Source organism: Poecilia reticulata, chromosome 16, assembly GCF_904066995.2.
Source record: "Poecilia reticulata chromosome 16, P_reticulata-male-v2, whole genome shotgun sequence".
NCBI lineage: Eukaryota > Metazoa > Chordata > Actinopteri > Cyprinodontiformes > Poeciliidae > Poecilia > Poecilia reticulata.
The window spans coordinates 33052992-33080978 of NC_088845.1; the positions used below are offsets into that span (position 1 = coordinate 33052992).

A 27987-nucleotide genomic window follows, 5' to 3' on the forward strand; every position below is an offset into this window, starting at 1 on the left:
TGTTTTTGATAAAACTTTTATTTTAATCTACAATTTAATTGTGCACAAACCAAAGTCAGAACACACACACACATGCAAGTCACATTTACAGACTATGTTATATTTATCACACACACACGCACACACACACACACACACACACACGCACACACACACACACGCATACACACACACACAAACACGCACACACACACACACACACACACACACACACACACACACACAACCTCACAAACACAGATACATCATTACCATTATATTGCATTAAAAAGCAAAGGCTTCCTTACGAGGGGTGGCATACAGATCAGGTTTATTCAGTAATCTCCAGCCAGAGTGATTCCATATTGGCCTGTTGATTATTTTCTAAGCCTGATGAAGTGGTAGAACTGTCTGCAGCTGCAACTCATCTCACAGCTTCTAAGGGAACTTTATTGTGCTAAGGTTTGAGTGTGTGTCTACTTGGTGACCTGCAGGGAGAGAACTCAGACTCCTTGAGATAGGCGCCCCCTGCAGGAACTGAGCAGGTATTGACGATGGATGATTAACACAAATTCCACATGATTTTCATTAAGATAATTAGAATATTGATGTACTGTGCAAAAACATTTCTGAAAGAAACCAACATATGTGTGACTGTATATTAGAGTCTGAAGTATTAGTGTCAGATGCACAGTGGCGCAGTTGGTAGAGCTGTTGCCTTGCAGCAAGAAGGTTCTGGGTTCGATTCCCGGCCCGGGTCTTTCTGCATGGAGTTTGCATGTTCTCCCTGTGTATGCGTGGGTTTTCTCCGGGTACTCCGGTTTCCTCCCACAGTCCAAAAACATGACTGTCAGGTTAATTGGCCTCTCCAAATTGTCCCTAGGTGTGAGGGTGTGTGTGCATGGTTGTTTGTCCTGTGTGTCTCTGTGTTGGACAGACTGGCAACCTGTCCATGGTGACCCCGCCTCTCACCCGGAACGTTAGCTGGAGATAAGCACCAGCAACCCTCCCGACCCCACTAAGGGACGAGGGTGTAAAGAAAATGGATGGATGGAATAACATAAAGAGCCACAGGTTTACAAAGTACTGGACAGTTCTTTAGGTGTTGAGAATGTAAAAGAAGAAGTTTACATGCTAATGTAACATGTTTATGTATTATGTATGCTCTTAAATACATAATACTGATCTGATCTTTAGTTCAGAAAGATCTTTTTTAACAGCTTTTTTTTTCTATTTTCTCTGAATATTTTTGTTTGATATTAACATTTGTTTGATGATCTGAAACAATCCAAACCAGGAGCTGCTGCAGAGAAGATTTCTTGGACTCCAGCTTTAGCTTATGGGACGTAGGGGCAACAAAGTGCAGAGGCAACAGCCATTAAACCATCTTTGGAAGGTTGAGGTGTAACATAACGTCTGCTCAGGAATCACATAAGTGCAAAAATATGATTATTATACCTTTCAATCTGGGATGCTTTGAGTGCGATTTGTAGCTTAAAAGAAAAATGCAAACAAACAGATATTTAGAGCAGGGTGTTAGTACTAAGGTGCCAAGAGAATGTAAAATTTTATCTCTGAAACTCTAGAAAGTCCTTCATGGAACTGAAAGGCTACATGATCTTCTGGGTCCTCAAAAGGAAGGTGAGACGAGGGATGATTGAAGACTTTTGCACAGTTTTGGAACAGTTCAGTGGTGTTCTAGCTGTACGTAGACAGACGGAGATGGAAGAGTGTGCCACATTCCTCCACCACAGCTGCAGAAAAGGTCAGCATTGGTCAAATCTCGCTCTCATACGTGTGCATGTATGTTTTTAAGGAGAGGATCTCGGCGTAGCTCCGGCTGGTTCTCCGGTACAGGTCCAGGCCTGTGAGCAGCTCCACGTCTCTGACCCGGGCAGTGTGCATCTTCATCAGGTCCTCCACCCAGCGGGACTCATCCTCAGAGCTCTGTGGGTTGGGGTCACACAAAAAAAGTCATGTCCGCTGCTCTCAGAACCAGCTGTGTGGACAGGTAGGACCAGAACGTGAAAGGTACATGCGATGTGATTGGTTCTTACGTTGCAGGTCTCATTGTTGTTGGGTCGGTGTGGCAGGATGAAAGCGGCGCTGCTCAGTGGACCATTGCATGAGTCTGCAGGCTGTGTGAAGTCCAGGCAGCTGGTCAGGACCATGAAGTAATGAGACGGGACGGGGACGGCTCCGCTCACATGGCTGGAACAGATTTCACCTTTCAGTGGGGAAAGAGTCTGCTGACTCTGACTCAGCAATTCTTTCTTCAATTATTGCGAACAGTTTGTGAAGAACAAAGTCCAAAAAATTGTCTTTTTTCAATGGTTTTCCAAATCTACAATTTGGAAATCAGCAGATACCATCTAAACTGACATTAAGAAATATACAAAAGTTTTTTTTTTGATTCTACAAGGAAAAACTATATTTAGAGTACTGTGCGAAACATTTCAACTATGAAAAAATGGACCTCCTCCAGTCCTCCCTGAGCTACTACTACCGTCTGAAGAAATCTCAACCAAAAACAACCAGTCAGAGACAGGAGGAAGGTCTTAGTGCTGTCAATCATTCTCATGTAGACACTGCTAAATGTGCTGATGCTAGAGAAACAGCTTACCGTTACAGAAAAACTGTTTATCTGTCATCATCAATGGCTATGCTAACTAACCCGAGCACCCATAACCTGCTATGTTAGCTGCAGCATAACAGAGAGGAATGTGGTGGGGAAGTGAGAGTGGGGGATGAGTGCTGCCATACGGAGGGCTACAGACAGTGCTAAGACCCGCCTCCTTCCTCTGACTGGTTGTTTCACTGCACTGGGAGAGCTGGGAGAAGGCAAAGGAGCTCAATTTTTTCAAAGATTGTCTGTTTCATACTTTAAAACAAATATGTAGAAAAAATATTTTTTTATAAAAGTTACATACTGCAGCTAATGGTTCATGTACACTTTGCTTCCAAGGAGCCACACTTTTAATAATCTAATAAAGAACTCTGGATCAACAGTACTCAGGCTTTCTGAAGGTTTTTCTTGGTTTCTCTTCCTTTTGGCTAAACTTAGATTCAGTCTCTTCCTTCTTTCTGACTGTGGCAAAGTATTGTTATGAGGAATGTGTACAACTGCAGGTAAAGGTGAGACCTAAAAGCCTATCTACACAAGAAAAAACGAAAAGTTGATTTCTTAGTGTCTGAGAGGAATACCACTGAGTGCTGGTTAGTGAAGCTTCCTCCAGTCAACCAAGACAGACGGATGATGGTTTGCAGAATAGTTTTCTCAGCACCACTCACTTATCAATTGGAGTAAATTACTGAAAAGACTTTGTCCACTTTACTGTTCTATTGCTGAGAACCTGCCTGTTCAGTCCAGCGAATTCCCCCTTTGGTCAGCCACAGTCTCTGACTGAGAGGTATGGGAGCTAACCTGTCTCTATACCAACCCACCAACGGTTGACTGCAAACCATCCCCATCTGGCCGGCCCCAATGGAATCTACTCTGGCTTGGGGTCCTCAAGGTGAATGCAAAGACACCCAACCCCGGTTTGGAACCAACCGGGCCAGGGCCTGCAGTTCATTGAGTCTAGTTAGACCCAAAAGGGCCGCATGACCTCACACCTCCGCTAAGGATGACAGAGTCTTGCCATCTGTGAGTCGACCCAGAGGACCGGTTCTCTAGGCCAGGCCACAAAAACTGGCATTGGTTGTTTACCTTGCAAACATTTGGATATGTCAGTAATTAGTTAATGGTGGACATGTGTGCATCCCAGGATCCTACTTTCCAGTGGAGCTAGATTAGGATTAAAGTTAAGATGTATGTTTTAACCTTGGGGTTTCTAAGAATCCAGGAAGCCCCAAATAACCATTAGAGATGTGTCCATTGTTGGAATAAATTCTGAATGTTTATGTATTATTTCAGAAATGTTCCCTATATTTTTTAATAGCAGAAGTCAAGTTGTTTATTTTTTTTGTCTATTTATTTAACCTTCACTTAACCTGGAAAACCTAATTGTGATTTTAAAAAATCTAATTTACAAGAGTGTCCTGATTCTTTGTAAGCCCTTAAATTTGTTTCTTTTGTTACCTATATTTATAATTAGTGGAGGTTAGTAAATATAATTTCACTGACTAATGTTAAACTTTCATTTGATTATTAGATTCTCATAATTTTCTCATAATCTGTAGCTCATAGATCATTACATCAGCTTCATAAATATATAAATCCTAATAATGAAAAATAAAAAAATTGTTACAGATTTATTTAGATCTATTTCAACTATATAGTAGTTTGAGTATAAGATTGATGTACTGCTTTATATTAACCTAGTTTAAAACCTCGCAACCGTAAAGCATTAAAGAAACTCAGTAGAAGAAAAGTTTATGGAAATAAAAGATGACTGAAGACTTTTGCACAGATCTGAACTTTTCAGACAATTCACATGAATGAATGAATGAATGAATGAAAGAATGAATGAATGAATTCTCCTACTCTCTGATCGTCTCAGCTGTGTCTCTGACTCCATCATAATTGTAGTCAAAGATGGGTCCAACAAGAAGGTTCACTCCATTCCTCTCAGTGGCGTATTTCTTCACCAGCGCTCTCTGAAAGTAAGTCCAGATTCCTGAGTGGGAGTGGGAGTGTGGGCAGAGAGAAGGACATGGCAGAAGGGGAGTGAAAAGAGGAAACGATTATTAAAAACATTAGTAAAACTTCTGAGCCTAAAATGAGGAATATACATCAGGATTTCATGAAGTGAGAACCCATCCATCCATTTATCCATCCATCCATCCATCCATCCATCCATCCATCCATCCATCCATCCATCCATCCATCCATCCATCCATCCATCCATCCATCCATCCATTTTCTGCCGCTTATCTGGGGTCAGGTCGGGGGGGCAGCAGCTTCAGAAGGGAGGCCCAGACTTCCCTCTCCCCAGCCACTTCTTCCAGCTTCTCCAGGGGAACCCCAAGGCGTTCCCAGGCCAGCCGAGAGACATAGTCCCTCCAGCGTGTCCTGTGTCTTCCCCGAGGCCTCCTCCCGGTGGGATGAGCCCAAAACACCTCACAAGGGAAGCAGTCAGAACCCGTCCCTCCACCCGTAGGCGGAGAGAGGCTATCCTCTCATTCACCGGGGTAAACCCCAACGTACAGGCACCGAGACGGGGGGCAACAAGTATGCCCACTCCTACCCGGCGCCTCTCACCGTGGGCAACTCCAGAGTGGAAGTACGTCCAACCCCTCTCAAGGAGAGAGGTGACGTTCCACATCCCAAGAGCCAGCTTCTGCAGCTGAAGATCAGACCGCCCGGGTCCCCTCCTTCGGCTGCCGGCCATAACACAATGCACCCAACCCCTTTGGCCCCTCCGACAGGTGGTGAGCCCATTGGAAGGGGGACCCACGTCTCCTCTTTGGGCTGAGGGCAGGGCTCCGTGGGTAAAAGCCTGGCCACCAGGCGCTCGCCATCGTGCCCCACCTCCAGGCCTGGCTCCAGAGTGGGGCCCCGGTGACCCGTGTCCCAGGCGAGGGATCGCCAGATCCAAAGTTCGTCTCCATCATAAGGGGTCTTTGGGCTGCGCTTTGTCTGGTTCCTCACCTAAGACCTGTCTGCCTTGGATGACTCTAACAGGGGCATAAAGCCCCAGACAGCATAACTCCTAGGATCAATGGGACACTCAAACCCCTCCACCATGATAAGGTGGCAGCCCAAGGAGGAGATGAAGTGAGAACTTACTCTTAAATGCAGGATACATGGGCACGGTGTTGGTGATGAGGACAGCATCATATTTTTTCTCCAGGTTTGAGGAAAGCTCTGTGAACACACACAAGATATTCCAACTGATCCCACTGATGATTTTCTGTCGGAATCACAGTTGTGTCTTTAAATCCTAATAATGTGACTAATTATGAAAATGTCTCTCAGGGGTTATGATTACTTTAGCGGTACGTGGTGGTGTCTACTGAGGTTGAGTGTGTTCTCAGAAGCCTGTGGTGGGGGTTCACTTACGCGGCGGGTACAGGAAGGCATATGTGACATGTCTCTCTGCTCTGTAGTTGGAACACGACTGGCTGAAGGCCGGTGGGACTCTGGCATCCGGTCTCACACAGTTGGACAGAGACTCAGGCAGAGGAGACAACTCTACCTGGACGGACAAAGAAAATGTTACCCCACTCTTACCACTAGGAGGTCCAAGAAGCAAGAAGTTTGCTTGGACCTCTTGTGTGCTCCACAGCAAGACTTTTGAGTATAGTACCGTATTTTCCGCACTATAAGGCGCACCGGATTATAAGGCGCACCTTCAATGAATGGCCTATTTTAAAACTTTTTTCGGTAACACTTTATTTGAAGGGGGGTGAATAAGACTGACATGACACTTTCATAAACATGACATAACATCTGTCATGAACATGAATAAGCGTCATTTGGTAAATTATGACACTTTTAATACAAAGCTGACATTATTCAAAATGTCTTTGGTATGACAACTTGACATTAACCAAGAAATCATTACAGATATAAATTTGTTATAAAAGTATTACTGACTACACTTTAAAAATTAGGTAATTTATGTTATTAAAGGTAAAGTTTAAACAGTAATAATTTTTTGGTTAATGTCAAGTTGTCAAAACAAAGACATTTTGAATAATGTCAATTTTGTATTAAACGTGTCATAATTTACCAAATGACGCTTTATGACAACAGTCATAAATATTAATGAAGGCTTATTGATGTTCATGACAGATGTTATGTCATGTTTATGAAAGTGTCATGACAGTGTTATTCACCCCCCTTCAAATAAAGTGTTACCCTTTTTTCATATATAAGGTGCACTGCATTATAAGGCGCATAGAATAGATGCTATAGTAGAGGTTGGAGTTACGTTATGCATCCACTAGATGGAGCTGCACTAAAGTAAATGTCAACAAAACAGTCCGACTCCAGTCGGCAAGGAGAGCCTTCCGTGACTGGGTTCGGGGCGTGGCCGGACGATGGTCACCCTTCTCCGTTCGCACACAGCATGTTGGTGGAGAACGTGGTGCTAAATGACCTGCAGACGACCTGATTCTAGACGGTCGGTAGGTAGATAGGTCAGTCAAACTTTATTAATAGATTACAAACCAGCGTTCTGACAACTATCTCAGCATGCACCGCGCGCTTCTTCTTCTATGGGCGAAAATTAAGTCGGCGGCTGCTTATCATGGTTGCTAGACCTGTTGTGGTTCAATATTGGTCCATATATAAGGCACACCGGATTATAAGGCGCACTGTCGGCTTTTGAGGAAATTTAAGGTTTTTAGGTGCGCCTTATAGCGCGGAAAATACGGTACAAAATACCGAGTGTGTCTCTGACAGTCCAAAAGGAGGGGTCAGACTGGGTGGTACCTGTCTGCTGACGGTGTAGGATGTCCAGAGGGGCATGAACAGGGTTTCACTGTAGCTGCTGATGTAGTCGCTGTGATGTAGGATGGTATATTTGGCACGGAAGAGGACAGCAGGTCGGCCATACGGCAGGTTCCTGCTGTCTGAGGGACGGAGCACACAGAGGGACACGGCACAGAGAGGCATAAATGTAAAAAGGCCCATTTATACGGGTCAGACTGCAGCATGGAGGCTGAACCCTGCTGATAGCAGTCTGACTGAGGCAAACATCTGGCACTATGAGCAACGCTTCATTTCACATGTCAGATATAAGTGAGAGTTTATACATAAAAAAATCCATCCTGAACTTTGTTACATCACGACCATAAATGTTAATGGGCATTACTGGAATTTAATTTGTATGGAAGTCCCTTTTCACCATGGAAGAAAAAAAAAGTTATGCAGGAAGTCATAATTTCAAGTTTTAAAATCATGATTATGAGATTCTGGGTGCATTCACACAAGCTCTGTTCAGTCCACTTTAGTCGAAGTCTGGTTCAGTTGTTTAGAAAGTCCGGTTCGTTTGGGGAGGTAAGAATGCATAATCAAACTAAAGAACAAACTCTGGTTCTCCAACAATCGGTTCAGTTGATGGGAACTCTGGTGTGATTAGAATACATATGTGAATGCTAAGTGGACCAAAGAATACTACAAAGGCAGGAAGTGGACTATGGTGTGGGGTATTCTGGGTAAATATAACCAAAACAAATATGCAAGTCTAGCAGGAGAAAAGGCTCATGATGCTACTCCATTGTGTTTGCATTTTGTGAAGAAAGAAGATGCACTCAGCTATTCAACAGGTTTGGTTTGTTTCACTCAGTGCAGTGTGAAAGAGAACCACAGCAGTTAAAAATGGAACAAATGTTGCATCTGTGCTCGCCAATGGAACCGAGTCTACCGGATTATCAGGTGTGAACATGCCCTCAAAGTCATGATTATGAAATACTACAGAAACAGGATGACTTTTCTCATAATTGCTGCTTTTGTTATTGTAAATATATTTTTCAACTTTCGAGCTTTTTTTTTCTCATGGCAGCTTGACTTCCATATATTTGATACACCAACAGAAATAAATGAATTATTATGAAGTGGAAGGAAAATGATACATGATTCTCAAAATGTTTTTTTTTTTTTTTTTAAATCTTAGATGTCGCTGACAGTTATTTTGGGACTGTACAGTTGTAAGACAATACTGTATAGAAATACACAAAAATATTGAAAATATCTTTATGTATAAGAATACCTTTTAAATTCACCATTGGCTGTAACTCTAAGCAGCAAAAACACAGTCCCAAGATGGCTTCCACTGCATGTATTAATGCGCATTAAGGAATATTTGGTGTTTGAACTTTTAAAATAAGCATTTTTAAATTCAACTGAGAATCTATGAAAAGACTTTAACATGTTTGCACAGATGCTCTCCATCCAACCAAAGAACAGGCAAAACCTCAGCCTATAGAGAAAGCTAGTAGAGCCAGAAAATAACCGACCTGCAGCCAAGGGAGATTCACAAAGTATTGTCTAAATTCAGAGGCAGGCCTCCCTTTTAGATTTTTATTTGTTAAAGAAAACCCTGGAACTGTGAATCATTCTCCTTTCACTTCACTACTATAAACTCCCATTAAAAGGCATCAAAGCTACAGCCTGTTTTTTAGTGTGACGAAATGTAAAAAAGTTCATGGAGTGCATTCACTGTTTTGACGTACTGTATCTGTAAATCTCATGACAAACTGACCATCAATAGCTTGCCTCAATCGCCGGTTTAGCTCCTCCACTTTGTTCTGTAAGAGACAGAGCCAGAGTGACTCCAGGTTATAGCCTCGTACAAGGGTCACTTTCAAACCTCTCTGGCCCCTACTTTTTACACGCAACTGCAAAAAGATCGGAGATTGAAACAATCTCTTGCCAGAGATCTACATGGGAATAAGAAACACAGTCAAACAGTGCAGAACTAAGTCTCATTCACCACAGAACAAACAGTGGGCTGGAAAACACATTTCATATGCAAAAGAGAATATGAAATGATAGCCTGTGCATTTGTTTGCAACTAAACAGTGTGAACTGAAGGTGAACTGACTCCAGCTCTGCTGCAGAAGGCAAGAAGGCAACAAGGTTATTTCATTTTCACAGGAAGATGTAGAGCAACCCAGTGCAGAATGTTCTGAACATGTCAGGCAGGTACAGGTGACTGTGGAGGACACAGGCTCACGCAGAGGATCATTTTACAAGTCAGTAAATAGTAAATCATATAAAAATAAATCATATTTAGGGACATTTAAATTGAAAAAATTGTCATCTTATTGTCACTTTATTTGTTAGCAGGAATATCCCAGCTGGCCTTGGATAGTTGTTACTTTGTCAGCCAGAATTTGTTTGTCATAAACTCAGCTTTTGTGTTACTTCATTTAAGTTTTATACAAAATGAATATGTCACATGTGCATGAACACTCTGTGCTGCCATGGGAATAGCTGACTGACTATAGACCTGTTTATTCAGATTCTATTGATAAACTATTGGCCCCCCTACAGCATCTCGCTTAGGGCCCCCACAAAGCTAGAAACGGCCCTGGCTGCACCTTCCTCCTGGCTGTACTTCTGTTAAAGCAAAAACTGAAGTTTTCTAAGTCTCTGACTGTGAGGTCATGCCAGGTGACCCCAAAGCGTTTCTGTTAGCTGTAGTTCCTTACTCTGACTCAGTCATTCCAAACCTTATGCTGAAGCCATTCTTTTGTGGATCTGGATGGATGTTTGGGCTCACCGTTAATGAAAAAAGAAAATCTCTCTTCACCTTCAGCCTTTCAGCAGACACCTAAAAGCAGGGGTGGAAAGTAACTGGTTACAATTACCCACTTTACTGTAATTAAGTACAATTTGTCTGTACTTTTGACTGTAATTTTTATCAGACTTACTGTAAATTCTCGACATGACTAAATGCTAAAAGTCAATCAAAATGTTCTGAAACAAATTCTTATTTTAAGTGTGTGCACACTTATTAAAATAGGTCATGAGAGCTTTCCTCTACTTTTGCTTCCAAACAAACTGGTTTGTTCTTCAGTTGAAGTTGTATAAAAAGATTGGAAGTTATTTGCCAGGTTCTCCTTTTTTACAGGCCAAAACGCAGGCATCCTAACAAGGTGTGAAGACTTTTCCATTGCATTTGCATCATCAAACAGCCTTTAAACCTGTCATGCTGTTGATGCTTCATATCAGAAGTTTTTCAGTCTGCTTGCGCTGGTCCTCCACTGTACCTGTGGAACTCAGTAAAGCTAAAACCAGGCATTCCTCTCAGCAGTCTACCAGGGCTGACCTTTTCATCGCAGTTGCAGCCCAAGTCGTCTGTTGCCATAGGAACGAGGTTGGAAGCCATCGGCCTGGACACCTCCTCTGGCATGGTGGGTCTAAAAGTCGGACTTCTCAGCAGGTGGTTCAGGCTGCCATGAGTTCCATTGTTTGGAGCCGGTTTTAGACCCAGGAGATCTGAGGTTGGGATAAATCAGAGTGAGATTGATTGATTGATTGATTGATTGATTGATTGATTGATTGATTGATTGATTGATTGATTGATTGATTGATTGATTGATTGATTGATTGATTGATTGATTGATTGGGTTGGGTTGGTTGGTTGGTTGGTTGGTTGGTTGGTTGGTTGGTTGGTTGGTTGGTTGGTTGGTTGGTAGGTAGGTAGGTAGGTAGGTCGGTCGGTCGGTCGGTCGGTCGGTCGGTCGGTCGGTCGGTCGGTCGGTCGGTCGGTCGGTCGGTCGGTCGGTCAGTCGGTCGGTCGGTTGATGTTAGGCGTAAGGTGCCTATTAATGAAATTAATGAACGTACAATGTTGTCATAAATATGTCGGATTTAGCAAAATGCTTGTTCAAGCCGTAGTCCCATAACACTAACAACACAAGGCATAAACATCCACAAAGTTTTATTCATAAAAATAAAAAACACAAACAAATAAAAACTATGTATAAAATCAGAAAAACCTATTTAAGAAGCTAATTTAAAAAAAATATTTACAAAACTACATCACAAAAATAACTAAAACTAAATGAGCTAAACACAGAGATGGTTGAACACCAAGCTACACATAATGATTTCATCTGGACATAATTCTGAGGACTATGACCTTTATATGTCACATGATTGCACTATATATCCTGGCATGTTGTCCATTGTGTTTACACAGGATCTTCCACTCACTGTCAGACGATCTGGGGACTGCCTGTTACTATAGCACTAATATATTCCCTGTAATACCTATTTATGTGTGTCTACTCCTCAATAAATCATTCATGATGGATGGAAGCTCTGTGACTGTTTGTCTGAATTAAGGCTTCCAGTTGAAGCAATAGTTTCAAATCAAATACATGTGCTCAGTTTTAAACTCAAACAAATTCAAAAACGGGCCTTACCACACATGACATTATACAGCTCAATGTTTTCAAAGGCTGGAACTTTGGTCTTGAATTTAAATGTAGGTCCATAGCCCAAGAAAATAGTCTGAAATAGAAGGGTGAGACTGGTCATATGATCGAAAAGAATAAAGAAAGAAAATATGCCCTGCTTTTTTAATACTTTGTGCACTGGTAGGTTTTATTTATATAATTGTCGCTGTAGAAAATGTTTACTACTTAATTGAAACTTTAGAATAATTTGTAATAAATTTGCTAACAATGTTGACTTGCTAACATTGTTCTGGCATAGCGTCTGTCTGCTGCTTATATAGTGGATGTAAGATGTGAAATACCTGCATACTGTTGATCTTATTGTCATATCCATGGTCGCCTAAGAATCCACAGTGTCTCCTCCCCTCTGGGACTTTCCTGAAGTCAGGTTTGGATGAGATCAGTATCAAGGTATTGTTACAGTGGCTGTAAATTCCCCACACAATCTGGAAGCATAACTCAGATCATTCAACTCACTCAGAACAAAGACACAAAGTCTTTCAACTTTAACAGAAAACGACTTACTCTAAAGAGAGAAATACTTCATTTATTAGTAACTTCCAGTTAAACACCCTAATGCATATCAGCTTAAGCATAGGTTTGCATTTCAAATTAGTAAAGCCACAGGCATGTAAAAAATGTAACAGAGTAACTGAAAGCATTTTATGATGTGAGAACATTTGGAGTTATATAGTTAGTAATGGCTGTGTGTATGTGTGCATGCGTAAGTGTGTGTGGGGGGGGGGGGGGGTTGCGGGTGTGTGTGTGTGTGTGTGTGTGTGTGTGGTGGGGTGTGTAAATGGTCTAACACTCTGCTCACAGCCCTGGTGCCAACGATTAGCCCGTCTGTGGAAGGGAGCTGCACAGAAACCATAAAGATTTCTTTCATCTAGCTGCTGTGCACTTCAGTGGGGGAAACCAACAGACAGAATGTCAACAACCAAGACCAGTAAAGGTAGCTGTGGTGCTGACTTTACACCGTCTGCTGTGTGGAAACCTCCTACAGGTCAACATCACGAGACTCAGTTCACTTTACATAAGTTCAATTTATTTTAGTTTACTTAAGGTTAGTGTAGTTTAGTTAACTTAATTCAGTTCAGTTTAGCTTGTCTTAGTTTAATTAGGTAATCTAGTTTAGTTTAGCTTTGATTAGGCTGGCTTAGTTTGGCTTAGTTTAGCTTAGCTTAGTTTAGCATAGCTAAGTTTAGCGTAGCTTAGTTTAGATTAGCATAGTTTAGTGAACTTAATTCAGTTCACTTTAGCTTTGCATATCTTAATTTAGTTTAATCTAGTTTAGTTTATCTTACACTAGATTAAGGTAATCTAGCACTAAGCAACTACTTAAAGAATTTAAGGTGAGCTGGTGTTTTGTTAAAAAACTAAACCCATTGTTTCGGAACCACGATAACTTTTGATTTGATGAATTTAACTTAGGTGACAAAAAGTTTACACCTTGCAGTACATCATGTAAAACAATCTTCAGGATCATTGTTTTTGTGCATGTAAATTAAGTCTTTACTAATAATAAAGTTAAGACTGAATATCAAGTGCAGCTGCTGCAGTAGTTCGGCCATCGTACCTGGCCACATGCCACTTCCTCTCCACCAGCAGGTGGATGTCTTCAATACGCCGATTGTTGGCGTAGTGCAGTCTCTTAGGCAGGTGCTGCTTCAGGTAGGGCTTAAAGTGTTGCTCTGCCTTCTTACACTGTTGAAGAAATCATTTAAATGATGCATCACCACATATCAAAGAAGAAATCAAACTACATGCATTTCCACTTCCTCATTTCAGACCTTCATATTCTGAACAAACATTTTACTCACTGTTAGATTTGCAACAACAGCCTTGGGGTCATCTGAAAAAAGAAAACATGTGATCACACAAATTGTTGGAGTTTCCGAGAAATGGAGATGAGAAGAGTAAGTTTGAAATGTTGGCTTCATCTTTACATCCTTTCATTCTAAATACGCTTGGCTGGTTGACAAGTCCATCGTATGTTCTAAAAGACCATAAGGGACACTTGTTTGTTTGTTTTTTTCTGTGATGTATTATGTGGAAAAATACTGGCACTTTTCCTTTAAATGCAGTCTGAGAAGTTATTTCTTGTGCTTTTATGATTTAGGCTTAGTGACGGCCTGATGGGGGTAGGTTGACCCAAACCCGCTGAGATAAATGGAACGAGACAAATCTGGTGAAAAATGGAACAATGTTTCTGCTGAAGGCTGAATGTACAGTCAGAGATCAGGACAGAACTGTTTCCTTTAGTCTTTGCTCAGTCATGAGCCTGTTTGTTCCTCGGCTCCTTGTAACAATGCATCTGAAGTACATTGTAGGAAGAATTTAGATAGTCGCTTTTCTTCATCACAGTTTCTCTAAGCATCATCATCAGAATTTCAGATAAAACAAGATAGGAAAAGATCCCTAATTTATCAGTTATTTACAGCAGTTCATGTGTGGTGCGTTTTATTTCTTTAAAGCAGAGAGAACAGAATTTTCACTCACATTTGGGGTTGCTGGGATATCTGGAGCGTATTCTGCCAAGAGACCCAGGGATGAGGATGACGTCATCAACAGTGGTCAAGTAGTTACTGAGGAACTCTGTGCGATCACAGTGAGCCTCTTCCATACCTGAAACATGGCAGGAGGAGAAGGTTGATGTGAAACTCTGAAGGAAACAAACTTTTCAATGATGGAAATCATCTAATTGGATTCTTGCTTTCCATTTCTGAAAAGTCTGTAGGCTGGAGTTCATCCTACTCAGTACATTCACTGACAGAATGATTCTCCTATTGGCTGACCCACTTTATTCTACCAATCATTGTTTGTAATCAACCAGCAGCATCACTGTGGAAACTGACACAAATATAAGTTTCAAAGACATTGTTTCCAGTGTTGATGTTAGTCCTTCCTGTCTTCTGGAATTGTCTCTGAAGTGTTGAATATCATCATCTGCACCAAACTCCTGACTGATGGCGATCCGTTCTGGTCTTCTGAGTTCTTGGACTTGGCTCCAGTTTGTTGTCTTGTGTTTCTTCTACACAAGATTTACTGAGTTTCCACTGATTTATGGATTTATGGAGTTTCCACACCACAGATCCAAATTTTCAACCTTTGAGCCACTCTGTTATAACTTTAGCCATGTGACACTGAGCTCCATCATGCTGGAAAATCCACCGATCGTGACTAAGTTTTTCCTTGGAAAACATTTTGTTCCCATTCTTTATATTCATGGGCAGAAGTAGGAGGAAGCCTGCTGCTTTCTTGGAGACACAAGCCCAATCCATGGCAGTTCATTTCTTCTTCTCTGGAGAAATGATTTTTTACTTCTCCAGAAATTAAAAATTATTTCTGGAGAAATTATCTCCCAATCAGATGCATTTAGACCATCCCTGTTCAATCAAATTCTGGACCGTTTGTTCAAAAAGTCCAGATCAGTTGAGTTGATCTTAATGTACACTTTAACTCTGGTCCACATAAAGATACAGGTCTTGGTCCTATTCAAGTAAACCAACTGCAGGTCGCAGAATAAACCACAGAGCTTTGTGGGTAAGCACAACCAAAACAAAGGCTTGCATAGCCATCCGCATAACGAGTTAAAAGCTGTGACAGAAACATTAATTTTCTGTAATAATTTCAAGCTAATCAGGAAAATGGAGGCTGTGGAGCTGAACCGTACAGTAGAGTAGTGCCACACGAAGCTGAAAACATCATGAGCTGCTGAGTTCAGGAGACAGACAGGACGAGCGTGGCTCTCTGGGGACCACCGCAGGCGAGGAGGGGAACACAAAGGCTCCGGTTTCAATGTGGTAACCCAACCATACCGTGTCTACTGGGCTGCTAGTTATAGAAAAAAACACCTGAAACAACATTTGAGTCCTTGCTTGTCTATAGATGCCAAGCAGGGCCTCAAATAGATGTTTTTAAGCTGATCAAATTAGAAGCTCTTCAGCTAAAGTCATAAATAAAAAGATGAACAATCAGAATTTGAGATGACGGTTTGGACTCAGAGCCTGTGTCTGTACCGTGGTCTCCCACCAGGATGATGTTGACACATCGGTGTAGTTTCATCTGTTTGAGTCCATCCATCAGCTGGCCCACAATCCTATCAATCGCCCTCAGAGGATTGTTAAGCTGGAAGAGGATAAAGGAAGCTGTGAGCGACCAAACCCACTCAGGATCAGAATCTCCTGGAACAAACGTACTCACGTCTGCACTCATTGGGCCCACTTTGTGTCCATAAGTGTCTGGTTGCTCAGAGTGCATGGCATAAACATAGGGCCTGAAACAGAATACAGGTGAAATGTGTGTTAACTGAACTTGTGGTGTCCTATATAAAGTTAATACTATTGGCTTAGAAGTGGATCTAATCCTGAGCAGAAGATGGGCTATGTTGTGTCAGACATGCTTAAGAACTGTTTGCAAATTATTATTTCATTCATCAGGTTTGTTCTCCAAACCAACCTGGCTCTATGTTAAGAAGTTATTGACCAAATTATTAAATCATGAAGTAACTACAAATATGATTTATTCTTTTTGCTTAATTTCACCAACCTGTAGCTCAGGCCTGATTACTGCCAAATCTAAAGAAACGATAAATTACTTATGTAAGAACTAGTTCAGAATGATGTTTTGAACTTGGAATGTGTAAGTGGGGAACTTTGAACATGAACAAACTGGAGTAACACTGTCAGGTTTAGAGAGTGATTACTTTTTTACATAGGCCTAGGTTGACTGATGATCAGTAACTCCTGAGAGAGACTAAAAAGCAAAGACAGGACAAAAATGTGAACTAGGATTGTTTCAGTGAGAGGAAAGTATGACCAGAGAAACATATGTGTGAATGTGATCACCTCTCTCCTTCAGGGAGATGGAGCCACTGCAGCAAAGTCAGGATCCTCCTCTCCAAAGGAATGGCCCTACAAACGGACAGAAACACATTCTGCTGTTAAAGCCTCCACATTCTGACATTAATTCTAAAGCTATGAGGGGGCAACATTTAGGGAAAACAAAACATTTTTTAATTATTACATTTTACGTCAGTTTCAACTTTGCAGGAAAAAAATCCTGATCTCAATAAAAGCTCACGCTTTGATGTTTGTCCAAGAGAAGGGATGAATTCACTCAGCTGATTTTCTCAAAACTGAAAAGTATTTTCCAGTGTTAAATGCCAGTAAAACAAAAGAATATGTCAGAAGAAATGTATTTATTAATGTCTTCAAAATCATCATCATTTTTAATATCATTAGCATTTTAGAACAAATGAAGGTAACATAGTTACTTGATTGTGCTATAAAACGCCACTATGTGCGTGCCTGGAAAACACATACTGCTCAAACACATTAAGGTTTGAACGATCCTAACTTGGGTTGTTCTGGCTTTCAGGCCAAAGTTGCCTGTGTGAAGTTTCTTGGGCCCCGGCCAAGTTCCTGGCTCTCATACAGTCTCCAGCTGTCAACCATCAGTCCTCAACGTTTTGCTTTTTGTAGCCATCAACAAGGCATTAGTCTGGCAGTATATTTGAGAAGATAAATATCTGCTTGGGTTTTTGGATATTTGAACATTATTCCTGGTAGAATTGTTGGAGTTCTTATTAGCTGATTGGCTTTCTGTTAGTGACCGGGTTTTTAATCACAGTCCAAAAACATTTTATGTTTGCAGTCAGGGCCATTCCAGAAGTTTCTGCTTTTTTATGAGTGTTTTGGATCACTGCACTGTTGGAACACTGTGATATATTAGTAATTATGTGGTGAGAAATCTACAGTCAGTCATTTCATCATTTTAATGTAAAATCTGTTGAAGGATGTAGAAATTAGGGCTGCATAATTTTAGAAAATAGTGCAATGATGATAACAATTGTGATATGTGCTTATTTTCTTCCTCGTCTGTGCAGGCATCACTCTTTGACCTTTAGCATTGTGGGTAATATCATTAGTGTTCAATGTGAACATCTGCAGCCATTAGTCTCTGTCCAACAAGCTAAGATCACATTCATGTGTAAAATGCAAGTTCAACATGCAAGTGAATATATTAGCCAACAATTATTGCACTCCTAACAGTGCTTGGCAACCTGAATATTGCACAAACTAATATTGCGATAACCAAATATCAGCAATATATTGTGCAACTCTGGTGAAAATCATCAAGTAAAACCTGATTGACAGAATGTGGTGAAGCTTTTCTCATTTAGACAAATAACAGATTTGCTAAGTGATAAAACTGTGGATGTGTTTCATTAGCCACTAAGGGCTAGCTATGGAACAGAATCATCGAAAGCCTGTGAATATCTCCATGTAAAACTCCGTGGTGACGTGTTTATGTGTGAACTTACACGGGCCAGAAGAAGGTGGCAGCTTTCAGTCCCTGTCTGAGGGCAGTGATCCAGATCTGAACAAAGAAACTCTCGGTTAATTATTAAGATGTTTCAACTGATATAAAAGTGTTAAGAGGAAGCTAATAACTGTTTTATTAGAACAATTCATTTTTTCAGATCTATATTTCTCCCAAATTTGTGTCCATTATTTTTTATGTAAGAGCATTTTTTCAAGTTGTTACAGACACATTTATTGGCTCCCCTGATAAATATGTGCAAAAAGCTGAAAATTAATTCATTTTTAGAAACAGAATTACAATATCAAACTGAAAAACTGAGAAACATCCAAGTTTTAAGTTGAGGACATTTGTTGAGTGGAGAAAACAAAAAATCCCATATAACAAAGTAACAAAAACATTTATTTTGTTTGCTTGTTTAATCTCATCAGCAACTTCTAATTACTAATTCACAACTTTCTGTTTCCCTGGGGAGTAAATATGATGTGACACGGAGCAGAGGTCTATATGTTTTGGTTGCTGACGGGGAACCATATATCCAGCGCACAGGATGACCACTGCTACAGAGCAGCAGTAAAGTGTTGCTATAACAACCACTAACCATCTGTTATCTTTACACATCTTTACAAATGTGAAGGATCAACTGAGTCTAAATGTGTTTAGACTCAGTTGACCCTAAAGACAAATGCTGGGCCTCTGCAGGGACTTACTGGTTGTCCTCCCCACCAGCGGTGGCTCAGCTTTTCTCTGCTCCTCAGGTTGAATGTTGCATTAAATGTTGGGTCATACATGGAGTTTCCAACGATGCCATGAGACTCCGGATAGAGACCCTTAAATGAAACGGTTGGTCATATATCAGTCATACCAGCTGTTTTATTTACTTATTTAAAAACCAACTAAGTATTATGCTGTGCAGATATTAATATTTGTAAGGATAAACTGAAACCGTACTCACTGTTGCTATGGAATAGAGGTTAGGGAAGGTTTTGGAAGGATAAACAGGCCTCATGTAAGGAGCGTGGGTTCCACATGTTCCTAAAGAATAACAATTTTAACATTTTCTGATATTAACAGTCATGGCTGACTGTTAGTAAACAGTCAGCCATGGATTTAACACAATGTACAAAACACAAAATTCTGTTTAAAGGCAACTGCTTTTATGCATTATAGAATAATTATTAGTAGGAATTGGTTGCCCACCAATCAATTAAAATACAAGAAAAAAAAATAAATAAATAAAATGCAGGGAACGGACAGATTTATTTTTTGTAAAAAGCAGGTTATCTAGTCTCTCAGTAAATTTTCCAGCATCAAGCAAGGGAAACTTCCTGCACTGCACATTCATAATAAAAACCAGTTGATTCAGCTAAGAGAGATTTGGTTGTGCCGACAATATCGTCCCTACTAAAAAATATGCTAACTCACGGAGTTTTTCAATGTTGGGTATGATGGAGCTGCCCCTCTTCATGTAAGACGCTCTGAACCCATCCACAGACAGTATGATGAGAGGTGGGCGCGCAAACCTGCACACGGAACAAAACGGAATTTGAAGGGTAAAACTTCGTCAGGCTATTGTAATCTCAACCCTCTCTTCTACACTGCACAGGTTTCAAAGATTAAACATACCCAGCAGGACACTCTGGGCTCCTGATTTCCTCACATTCATCCTGCAGCCAGGAAGTGTCTCCTGAAGGGATCCGAAAGGGAGGTGAAACGCGGCAGCAGCACATTCCAGACAGCCGAAACATTCCTCAACTTTAATAAGTTAAGCAACTACTGCAGGGAACAGGTATTTGCCCCATTAAACACTTTTTAAGCTTTTTTCCCCAAATAAATATTTCTTGTTAGACAGACATATCATGAGTAAGTTCAAAATCAAATTCAAAGCCACTTCAATTGATTTGTTTTTTTTCATGATTTCAGTGAATGACACCAATATTTAACAAGCTTTCAACTTTCTTTAAGGAGAAAAGGGTCCAATCAAGTTGTTAAATGAAGAATTAACTATAATTGATTACATTTTTGTAAAGCTGAGGATTTACAAATCCCACCCAGGTCTGACCCGTCCAGTAGAACCAAGTATTCCCTTCAACAGACCATGTCTAACAACATGAAGTAGGCTATAAGATCTCTAACAACAACAAATCATGCCCTGATTGAAAAAAGTCAAAAACAGAAAAGAAACAAATTCTCTGACATCGATCAGTCTGGAATGGGCGATGAAGCCTTTTCTGAGGTTTTGGGATTCCAGAGAACCACAAGAAGTCATATCTGATATAAATAGCACATTTATAACATCTGAAGTTAACATATCTATTGATTGTGCTATAAAATAGCACTGTGTGATTGGAAAACACATAATATTGCCCCTTTAAAAAATATCTAACATCAGCCGATACCGATGTTGATGCCGATATATCGCGCATCCCGATCACAGACTTGACAACAGCTGCTGCCGAGAGTGGCTTAGGGAGTAATTACTTTTTCAGAAAGGCTGGTGTAGTTTTCTCTGACAGCATTTAATCATCATCTAAAAACATTTTTTTGTTGTTTTTTAGGTAAGGCGGACGCCCCAAACCTCTGCACAGCTTCCTGTAGTTGGTGCAGCAGTCTCCCCTGGCGAGGCAGTCATCAGAGCAGTGGCAGGCGTGCTGTTCGCTCCGGGTCTCGCCGCATCGATCCCTGCTGCATTCATAACCTCCTTCTGTACGCAACGAGGAACAGGAAGCAAGAAGGGAAAACTGCTGACTCAACAACCTTTATGGAGTTCTAACTAATCTTAGAGATTATCATGAAAAGCACGACACCACGGTGGCATTGGGTGGGGGCAGTGTGGCTGGGCTTAAAGAGTTTTCCTTTTGAACAGAGCTTTTACTTGGGATGTGACACTGTCAGGGAAAATTACATCATGGATTTAAGGCACATGCAGGATTAAAGTGGCCAATCAGTAGTGAGCCAAAGACCACCAGGCTGAAGGAGGGAGCATAAAATCAGACCACCAGTGCTGGAAGTAGCTTGGGGGAAATGTTGACACAGCAGAGAGAGAGAGAGAAAAAACAGCAAACCTGTTTCAGCATCATTAAGCGCAGCTCGCTCTTCCAGCTCATGCAGCTGAACCATCAGCTTGATAGTTTTCTGTTATTTCTATAATGAATAATTCTTTCATGTTAAAAACTATTTAGAGATTACATCTCTGCTGAACAAATGTTCCTCTTTCAAACTCTGTTATTTGTTGCTATGATTTTATGCACTGCTTCAGAAAAATCATAGTCTTTCAATAACTGAAACATTTCGATCAGAAATGCTGTAAATCTTGCTTCAAACGGATGACTGATGAATGAAAGGGCCTCCAGTTTTTATGCACGCAAATAAAATGGTGCGGTATTGGAAGGTCAAGACGGAAAGCAGCTACATGCTTTAAAACAGGCAGACATGAAAACTGAAATGGATTTTAATGATCAGCTCTGCTGAGTGGAGGCTGCGTGGTGCAAGAATCAGTACTTTCTGTACAGTTTGCATATTTTCTCTGATCATATGTGGGATTTGTGTGGGTGCCCTGGTTCCTCCCACAGTATAAAGACATGACTGCTAATGAACTATACTCTTTAATTGCCCTTTTGTCAGTATGAATGTTTTTTCGGTGTCCCCGTGTTTCCCTGGCAACCTTTCCAAGGTGAGCCTCACCTCTCACCTCATGACCTGGAGGCAGGAACCAGATTATCTGACCTGGCAGGGATAAGCAGACATAAACTGCGGCTGGATGATCTCAGCTGTGTTTTCAGAATCGTCGCCAATTTTTTGCAACCATCTCATATGATAGAAGCCAGACCTGGCTGGGTATTGCTCACAAGTAATTAGATTGGCAGCAGACCACATTTATGGATTGACCGGTGGATTTACATCACTGATAACGTCTCAACTAACGTTTTCAATCTGCAATAAGAACTGTAGCTGTTGGTGAGACAGGAAACTGCAAATAGATCATTCCATTGTCAAACTTCAAGGTTCAAACCTTTTTAGACCTCATTCAGTGTCAGCTGGACTGGGCAACCCGCAAGACCCAAATATACCGAGAGATTTCTGAGAAACTCGCCACTCATCGCAACACACACACAAACGACATCATCGGAGCATCAACTATAGCTCCTGTACACTCATGGTACAAATTTCCACATCCCCCTCCCACGTTCCTGTCCAGGTTCACCCCCACATGGTGAGGAACACATTACCAATGGAAACACACCCAATGTGGCTTTAATTAAACCAGACAGTAACTGGTGAGACTTCACAATGGAAAAGATGCTTTATGTAGCTAATACTTCTGTTAACTCTACTTTTTTTACAAAGTACTCCAGCATCCAGGATAACTTTCTGTTGGAAAACAACCCCTCTTTCCGTGTTTCCCTGGCAGTACCCCAGTACTCCAATAACTAGAAACTTTAAATACCAGGTGATGAGGACAGACTGTGACAGCTCTGTGAGACCCAGCAGAGAGATGAGAGGAACAATGCAGGAGTGATATGGTCTTGAGGTGTCACAGGTTAGAATGAAGGCATGTTTGTGTTGCCGTACCTGTCCGGAGGCAGAGCTGGTTGAAGTCAGAGCAGCAGCTGTTATAAGTCTTACACAGGTTGTCACAGCGACAGTTTGGGGGCTCGGCCTCCACCAGCTCATAACATCTGTTCCTGCAGGAGCCGGAGGTCGGTACGTAGTGTGACCCGGAGCGAACTGCCGACAAGAGAAACAGAGCTTCAGGAAGAATATCTAAACCTCATGTTGTCTTCGTCATCCACGTCTTCCACGGATATGAACGAGATGAAATGAAGTGCATCTGGTGGAACATCAAGTCCTGTCACATTTGTGAAGTGTCATTTTTTTATGCTCCTGTTTCACACAGGAGCATATTGTAAGATGGAATAAAAGCTGTAAATTTTACAGTGTTCTCCTGCATCAGGGATTGGTTGGCATCATTTGCTCTGATGACACTGGCCCATCTTTTATCCATACTTACTGATCAGATCGGGGGTGTTCAGTTCTCAGTGTGACCCCTTGACCTCTCCAAGTGGTCAAATACTTATGTCAAGAAGTTCTGCTGCAGAGGTGTACAGTGCTGTTATTGGCTGCTGTTATAATGACAGAAGCCACACTGCTGCACAGTTTATACATAAAGAACTAATGATGAGTTTTAAGGTCAGGTCTGTGGAGAAAGCTCCAGTTTTCAGGAGTTTTCTAGTTCTAGTTCTGAAGTTTGGATGCTCTGTCAGCTGACGTTGTTCTGAAAACTCAAGCAACGCTTTTACAGATTTTCCATGTTTTGTTATCTCATAGCCTTATTCCAAATTGTGCTAAATGAATCTCTTTCCTCAAAAGGTTGAAGAGAACAATACTGTAGAAGCAAACTGCTGCGAAGAAGCTCATTGAGGTAAGATGCTACGCTAAAGCTACAACTTAGCTTCTCATCTATTCCTTAATGTCTTTACATTGAGGCCTGGTGCGTTACTTTTAGAACTGACCTGCATGTGCTTATTAATACTGAATACTGAATAATTATTAAGGATTTAACAATTGTGCAGTTCCACTTTACCAGAGGGCCAGATTGCTTTGGATTGCTATAATTAATTAAATCATTATTTGAAAGCTATATTTGAAATTTGCTCAGATTATCTTGTCTTGATGATCTTAAACATGAAATCTGTAAGCAGGTAAATACTTTTTCACACCATTGTGTTTGCTAGGTCGTGTATTTTATTATTTCCTGATAGTTGTGACAATGATTATGCTAGATGTACAAACACATGCTGAGGTGAAGATTGATAAAAGAAACAGAATTTAGAGCAGAACTGGGCACTGGATGATGTGTTTGGTTGGGGAATCATGGGAATAAAATCATAGTGCCAATGTTTGATTAAAGTCTGTCTTGGTTTGAAGTGGACAGAGTTGGAGGAATAAGGGGTGGAGAATGAACTCCAATGCTCTCCTTATGCTGACTGTAGGCCGATCAGCATAATACACTCTGTCTCTGTGAGGGAACATGAGTCGACCAATCACAGCTTCCCCCGGCTCACAGAGATCTGCTGTAAACTCCCCGCCGTGCTCCACTCCCTCGCTTCGTTTGCACTGGCACACACTCCTCATCCTGAAGTCAGCCAACTGTGTAGGAGAAATGTGTGCGAAGCTGCAGGTCCCGTCTGACCGCATGTTGCTTGCGTTTTCAGGACCCATCTAATGAAAACAGCCAGGGTTGTCGTGGTAACTGATGTTTGTGTGTCTCAAGTGAAAATGTATCGCTTTCTGTTCACGTTTTCACTAAAACCAGGAAGACAGAGCACACAACCCTAGTTCTAAAGTCCTTCCACTGAGAGAATAGAGAAGATTATAAACCACAGAACGGCTTTACATTAATGAGTTAATGTTGATCAACCTTCCTCTGCATCTCCAGAACCAGAAGCAGCATTCAGTTTTTATGCTTCTGTTTCAACTCAGTAACTTAGTTCTGAAACACTAAGTTACTTTTTAAATCAAGGTTAAATACCCACCTGTTAGAGCTGCTATTCATTCAATAACACTTGTATGGTCTGATATATTTGGTGTATACTTGCTTGATGATTGTGATGAAGGCGTTTGACAAAATGTAATGTTTATTGCTTGTTTCATAATTGGTTACAGTTTTTTGTACAGCACTTCGAACTGCCTTGTTACTGAAATGTGCTATAAAAACTTGACTTAACTTCCTTAAACAGAATATTTCAGAAAAATAAATATTAATATTTATTAAAAAAGCAAAAATATGTAAAATTTTTACATTCATACTTTCTGTTGATCCATCATTCAAACTTCAGAAAGTTTGTTTCAGAAAGTTGCAGCTGTGATGTTTTAAGATTTTAAGATTACAGTCAGCTGCAACATTACTTACATGAATTCATCAAATTAACCATAAAGCAGCACAGTGTGTAGATAATGTGGGTTTTCTGTTTTCAGCTCTTCACATGTTGAATAGCTGGTAGAACATCATTTCCCAGCAGCACCACCTGCCTGGCCTCTGTGCTATTCTCAGTTTATGCTTTCAAACCACAAACTTGATTTCTATGACTTCTGACATGATCAAGCCAAAGTAGGAATAATCCTCCACCTCAGGTTTCATGAACATTTTTCCCTCACACACGAAGGATTACAGACTTAAATTCTTATGTTTTTATAGCAACATAGAAAACCATGTTAGTTTTAGCCTATTGCCACCAAGTTTAGACGCAGCAGGGAGCCTCTGCCTGGCTAGTGCTAGATTTTCATCTCACGTCTTCAGTCCAAGCTGAAACCAGCTTGGACTGACGCTGTTAGATGTTATTTTTAATTAATTAATTATATTTTTTTCAGAAAAAAATTATGCCAACAATGACAAAGTCCTGGTATGGTATTAGCCTATTTTTAATTTTTAGGGACTTGAAAACCACCTAATTTCAACATACAAACTAATATTTTTTACATCTTAGAGCTCATCATAAATACAAAAACGTATTTATTTATTTATTTATTTTCAGAAATTTATTTAAATGCTTTCACCAGCCAGTCTAGCTAATCTAAAGAATATATTTTTTATAACCTTTTAGTCGTACACTGGTATTTATAGGACGTAATAGCGCCCCCTGCTGTAAGTAGATGGCACCATACGTGCAATGAAAGCGTCACCAGTGTTGATCATCAGTCAAGGAAACTATACTGATCACCAGGTCTTGATGCGCAATCCTGATTTTTTGCTAAAATTCGATTATTTTTCTAGTAAGTCATCGTTCTTATGAATAAATAATAATTAGAAGAAGAAAGCACAACTAATACAACGGCCTTTAGTGAAGCATTACCTGAAGCCTCTGTAGAGAAGTCTGTTTGGATGTGTAGTCAGAGCCAAGAGTGTTCTCAGTGTCACACTTCTTTCATAATTTCATAATTATAATTTCAGCCATTGTTTACATCCAGATTTACCACGTCTGGCTTCTGCTGGTGCAGAATTATGACGCATGTCTCATGTCAGGTAACATAAACAATCGGATTCATCTGATTAGGTACCACATATGGAAGAGGCACAAATCAGATTTTTTATTTTTATTTTTTGAATTGGGCCGTTCAGACCGCGGTGAAAACATGGGGTATTTGTAGCTGTAGACAGAACTACTGATATTTTTGTTTCCATCTTTAATGGAGCAAATCTGGACTGACTGCTCAGCAACCAGACCCACCATGCTGTTCTTCTGGGTTCTTCAGTGTTGTCAGTTGAGACTGTTAGTTATAACAAAGGATCTCAGTTAAAGACTGGACTTTGACTAGGTCACTCCAGAACCTTCTTATATTTTTGTTTCGGAGATGGACTTGATGTGCTTTGGATAACTGTTCTGCAGCACAACCCTACCGTGCATAAGTTTAAAGTCATGAATAGAAAAATATCAGAATGTATGTTTTCATTCATCTGGAGAGTAAATCTGTTCCACCATCTACCTCCATGTTTTAATCTTAATCCAAACAAGGGCAGTTGCCCAGGGCACCAAACACTTTGAATGTGTACTTTGCATTGTACTTTATATAAAAGTCATGGGCCCATAATAGATGAATTGTTTAAAAATCTTGGGATTTTGATGAATATAAGCAATATTCAAGAATTGGAAATTAGGACTTTATCTGCATTTTGGGGGGAACGACATGAAGCTATTGCTATTATGCATCAATACATATGACTACTTGCTAATGTATTATAGAATTAGTAGAGCAATTTGTCTGGCAAGAAGGGCCATAAAACCTGGCTACAGTCCAGGAGCCCACACCCTTGGAAATGCGACTCTGGTTCTGAAACATTAACATTTTTAAAGTGGTGAATACTTTTTCACCGTTGTAAGATCCGTTGAATTTTGGCTTTCTGAGAGCTGAGGCTGTTTTATTAACAGCTCTGATTGAAAACTGTCCCCGTGTGGTCAACTCATGCTGATGTCCTTTCCTTCATCGTAATGATGGGGTCCACAGCCACATGCGGCTCATTAACAGGCAGCAGGAAGGAAACTTTTCAATGACACATTCCCAGAGGAGGCTCCGTTCTACACACACACACACACACACACACACACACACACACACACACACACACACACACACACACACACACGCACGCACGCACACACACACACACACACACACACACACACACACACACACGCACACACGCACACACACGCACACACACACACACACACACGCACACACACACACACACACACACACACACGCGTGGAGTTCAAGGCCAAAGTCACGGTGTACTCACACTCCGTCCTGGTTGCGGTCCCGTCCTCTCCTGAACGCTTGGGCCGGCCGAAGACAAAGCCCCAACACAGGTCCGAGCTGCACAGCACCGACAGCATCCACACACACTGAGGGGACAGCAACCATCCTGGCATTACAACACACTCTCACACTTCAGCTGTTTAACTTCTAACTGCAAGACAAAATGCAAGCCAACTGCTCCCGCTGCAGGAGGCTGCTCCTGCACCCCTTCACACTCCACACACACCCCGGGCAGTATGGACCACCCACATGCCAGAAGCTTGCAACTGACACACACACATCCAGAATGGTTCTGCAGCTGGAAATGAGAAAGCAGAGGAAATATGCCAAACCCAGGCAGAGGCGCGCAGAGCGACGCAGCAACATGTCTTACCGTACCAGTTTCTGCAGCAACATGCTTCCCCCTGACAGCAGTCCTGAGCTGAAGGTCCGAGACTTAAGGAGCCAAGGACCACGGAGGAGGAGGGCACTTAAACAGAACCGGAGGGAGGGGCCGGAGGAGCG

At 41.1% G+C, this 27987-nt stretch overlaps 1 protein-coding gene across 6 annotated transcripts; it reads right to left on the reverse strand.

Annotated features, from left to right (window-relative positions):
* enpp2 (ectonucleotide pyrophosphatase/phosphodiesterase 2) lies at positions 1 to 27974 on the reverse strand. Of its 6 annotated transcripts, none has more exons than XM_008411067.3 (25): positions 27862 to 27974; positions 27464 to 27569; positions 22738 to 22893; positions 20744 to 20869; positions 19792 to 19852; positions 19591 to 19688; positions 19121 to 19200; positions 18876 to 18995; positions 18167 to 18222; positions 16689 to 16754; positions 16045 to 16117; positions 15861 to 15969; positions 14341 to 14466; positions 13662 to 13693; positions 13418 to 13545; positions 12141 to 12216; positions 11806 to 11893; positions 10704 to 10873; positions 9132 to 9177; positions 7361 to 7500; positions 5984 to 6119; positions 5711 to 5788; positions 4466 to 4598; positions 2037 to 2190; positions 1 to 1926 (listed from the first exon to the last, which is right to left on the reverse strand). In XM_008411067.3, the coding sequence occupies exons 1-25, from the start codon at positions 27877 to 27879 to the stop codon at positions 1756 to 1758; spliced, it is 2547 nt and encodes an 848-aa protein (XP_008409289.1). In that variant the 5' UTR covers positions 27880 to 27974; the 3' UTR covers positions 1 to 1755. The 6 variants fall into 6 exon arrangements, with proteins under 6 accessions (XP_008409289.1, XP_017161036.2, XP_081453385.1 ...); XM_017305547.2 differs by having other exon boundaries at positions 9132 to 9267; XM_081597259.1 differs by adding an exon at positions 10155 to 10205 and having other exon boundaries at positions 15861 to 16117.
* Positions 27975 to 27987: the final 13 nt, after the last annotated feature.

What these genes read in the sequence shown, in the direction of transcription:
- enpp2 (XM_081597257.1), bottom strand. An exon ending in CTGTTGTTGCAAATCTAACA is followed by an intron (nt 13,546 to 13,661) that starts GTGAGTAAAATG and finishes TTTCTTCAACAG; the next exon opens with TGTAAGAAGGCAGAGCAACA. An exon ending in ACAACAATGAGACCTGCAAC is followed by an intron (nt 1,927 to 2,036) that starts GTAAGAACCAAT and finishes CCCAACCCACAG; the next exon opens with AGCTCTGAGGATGAGTCCCG.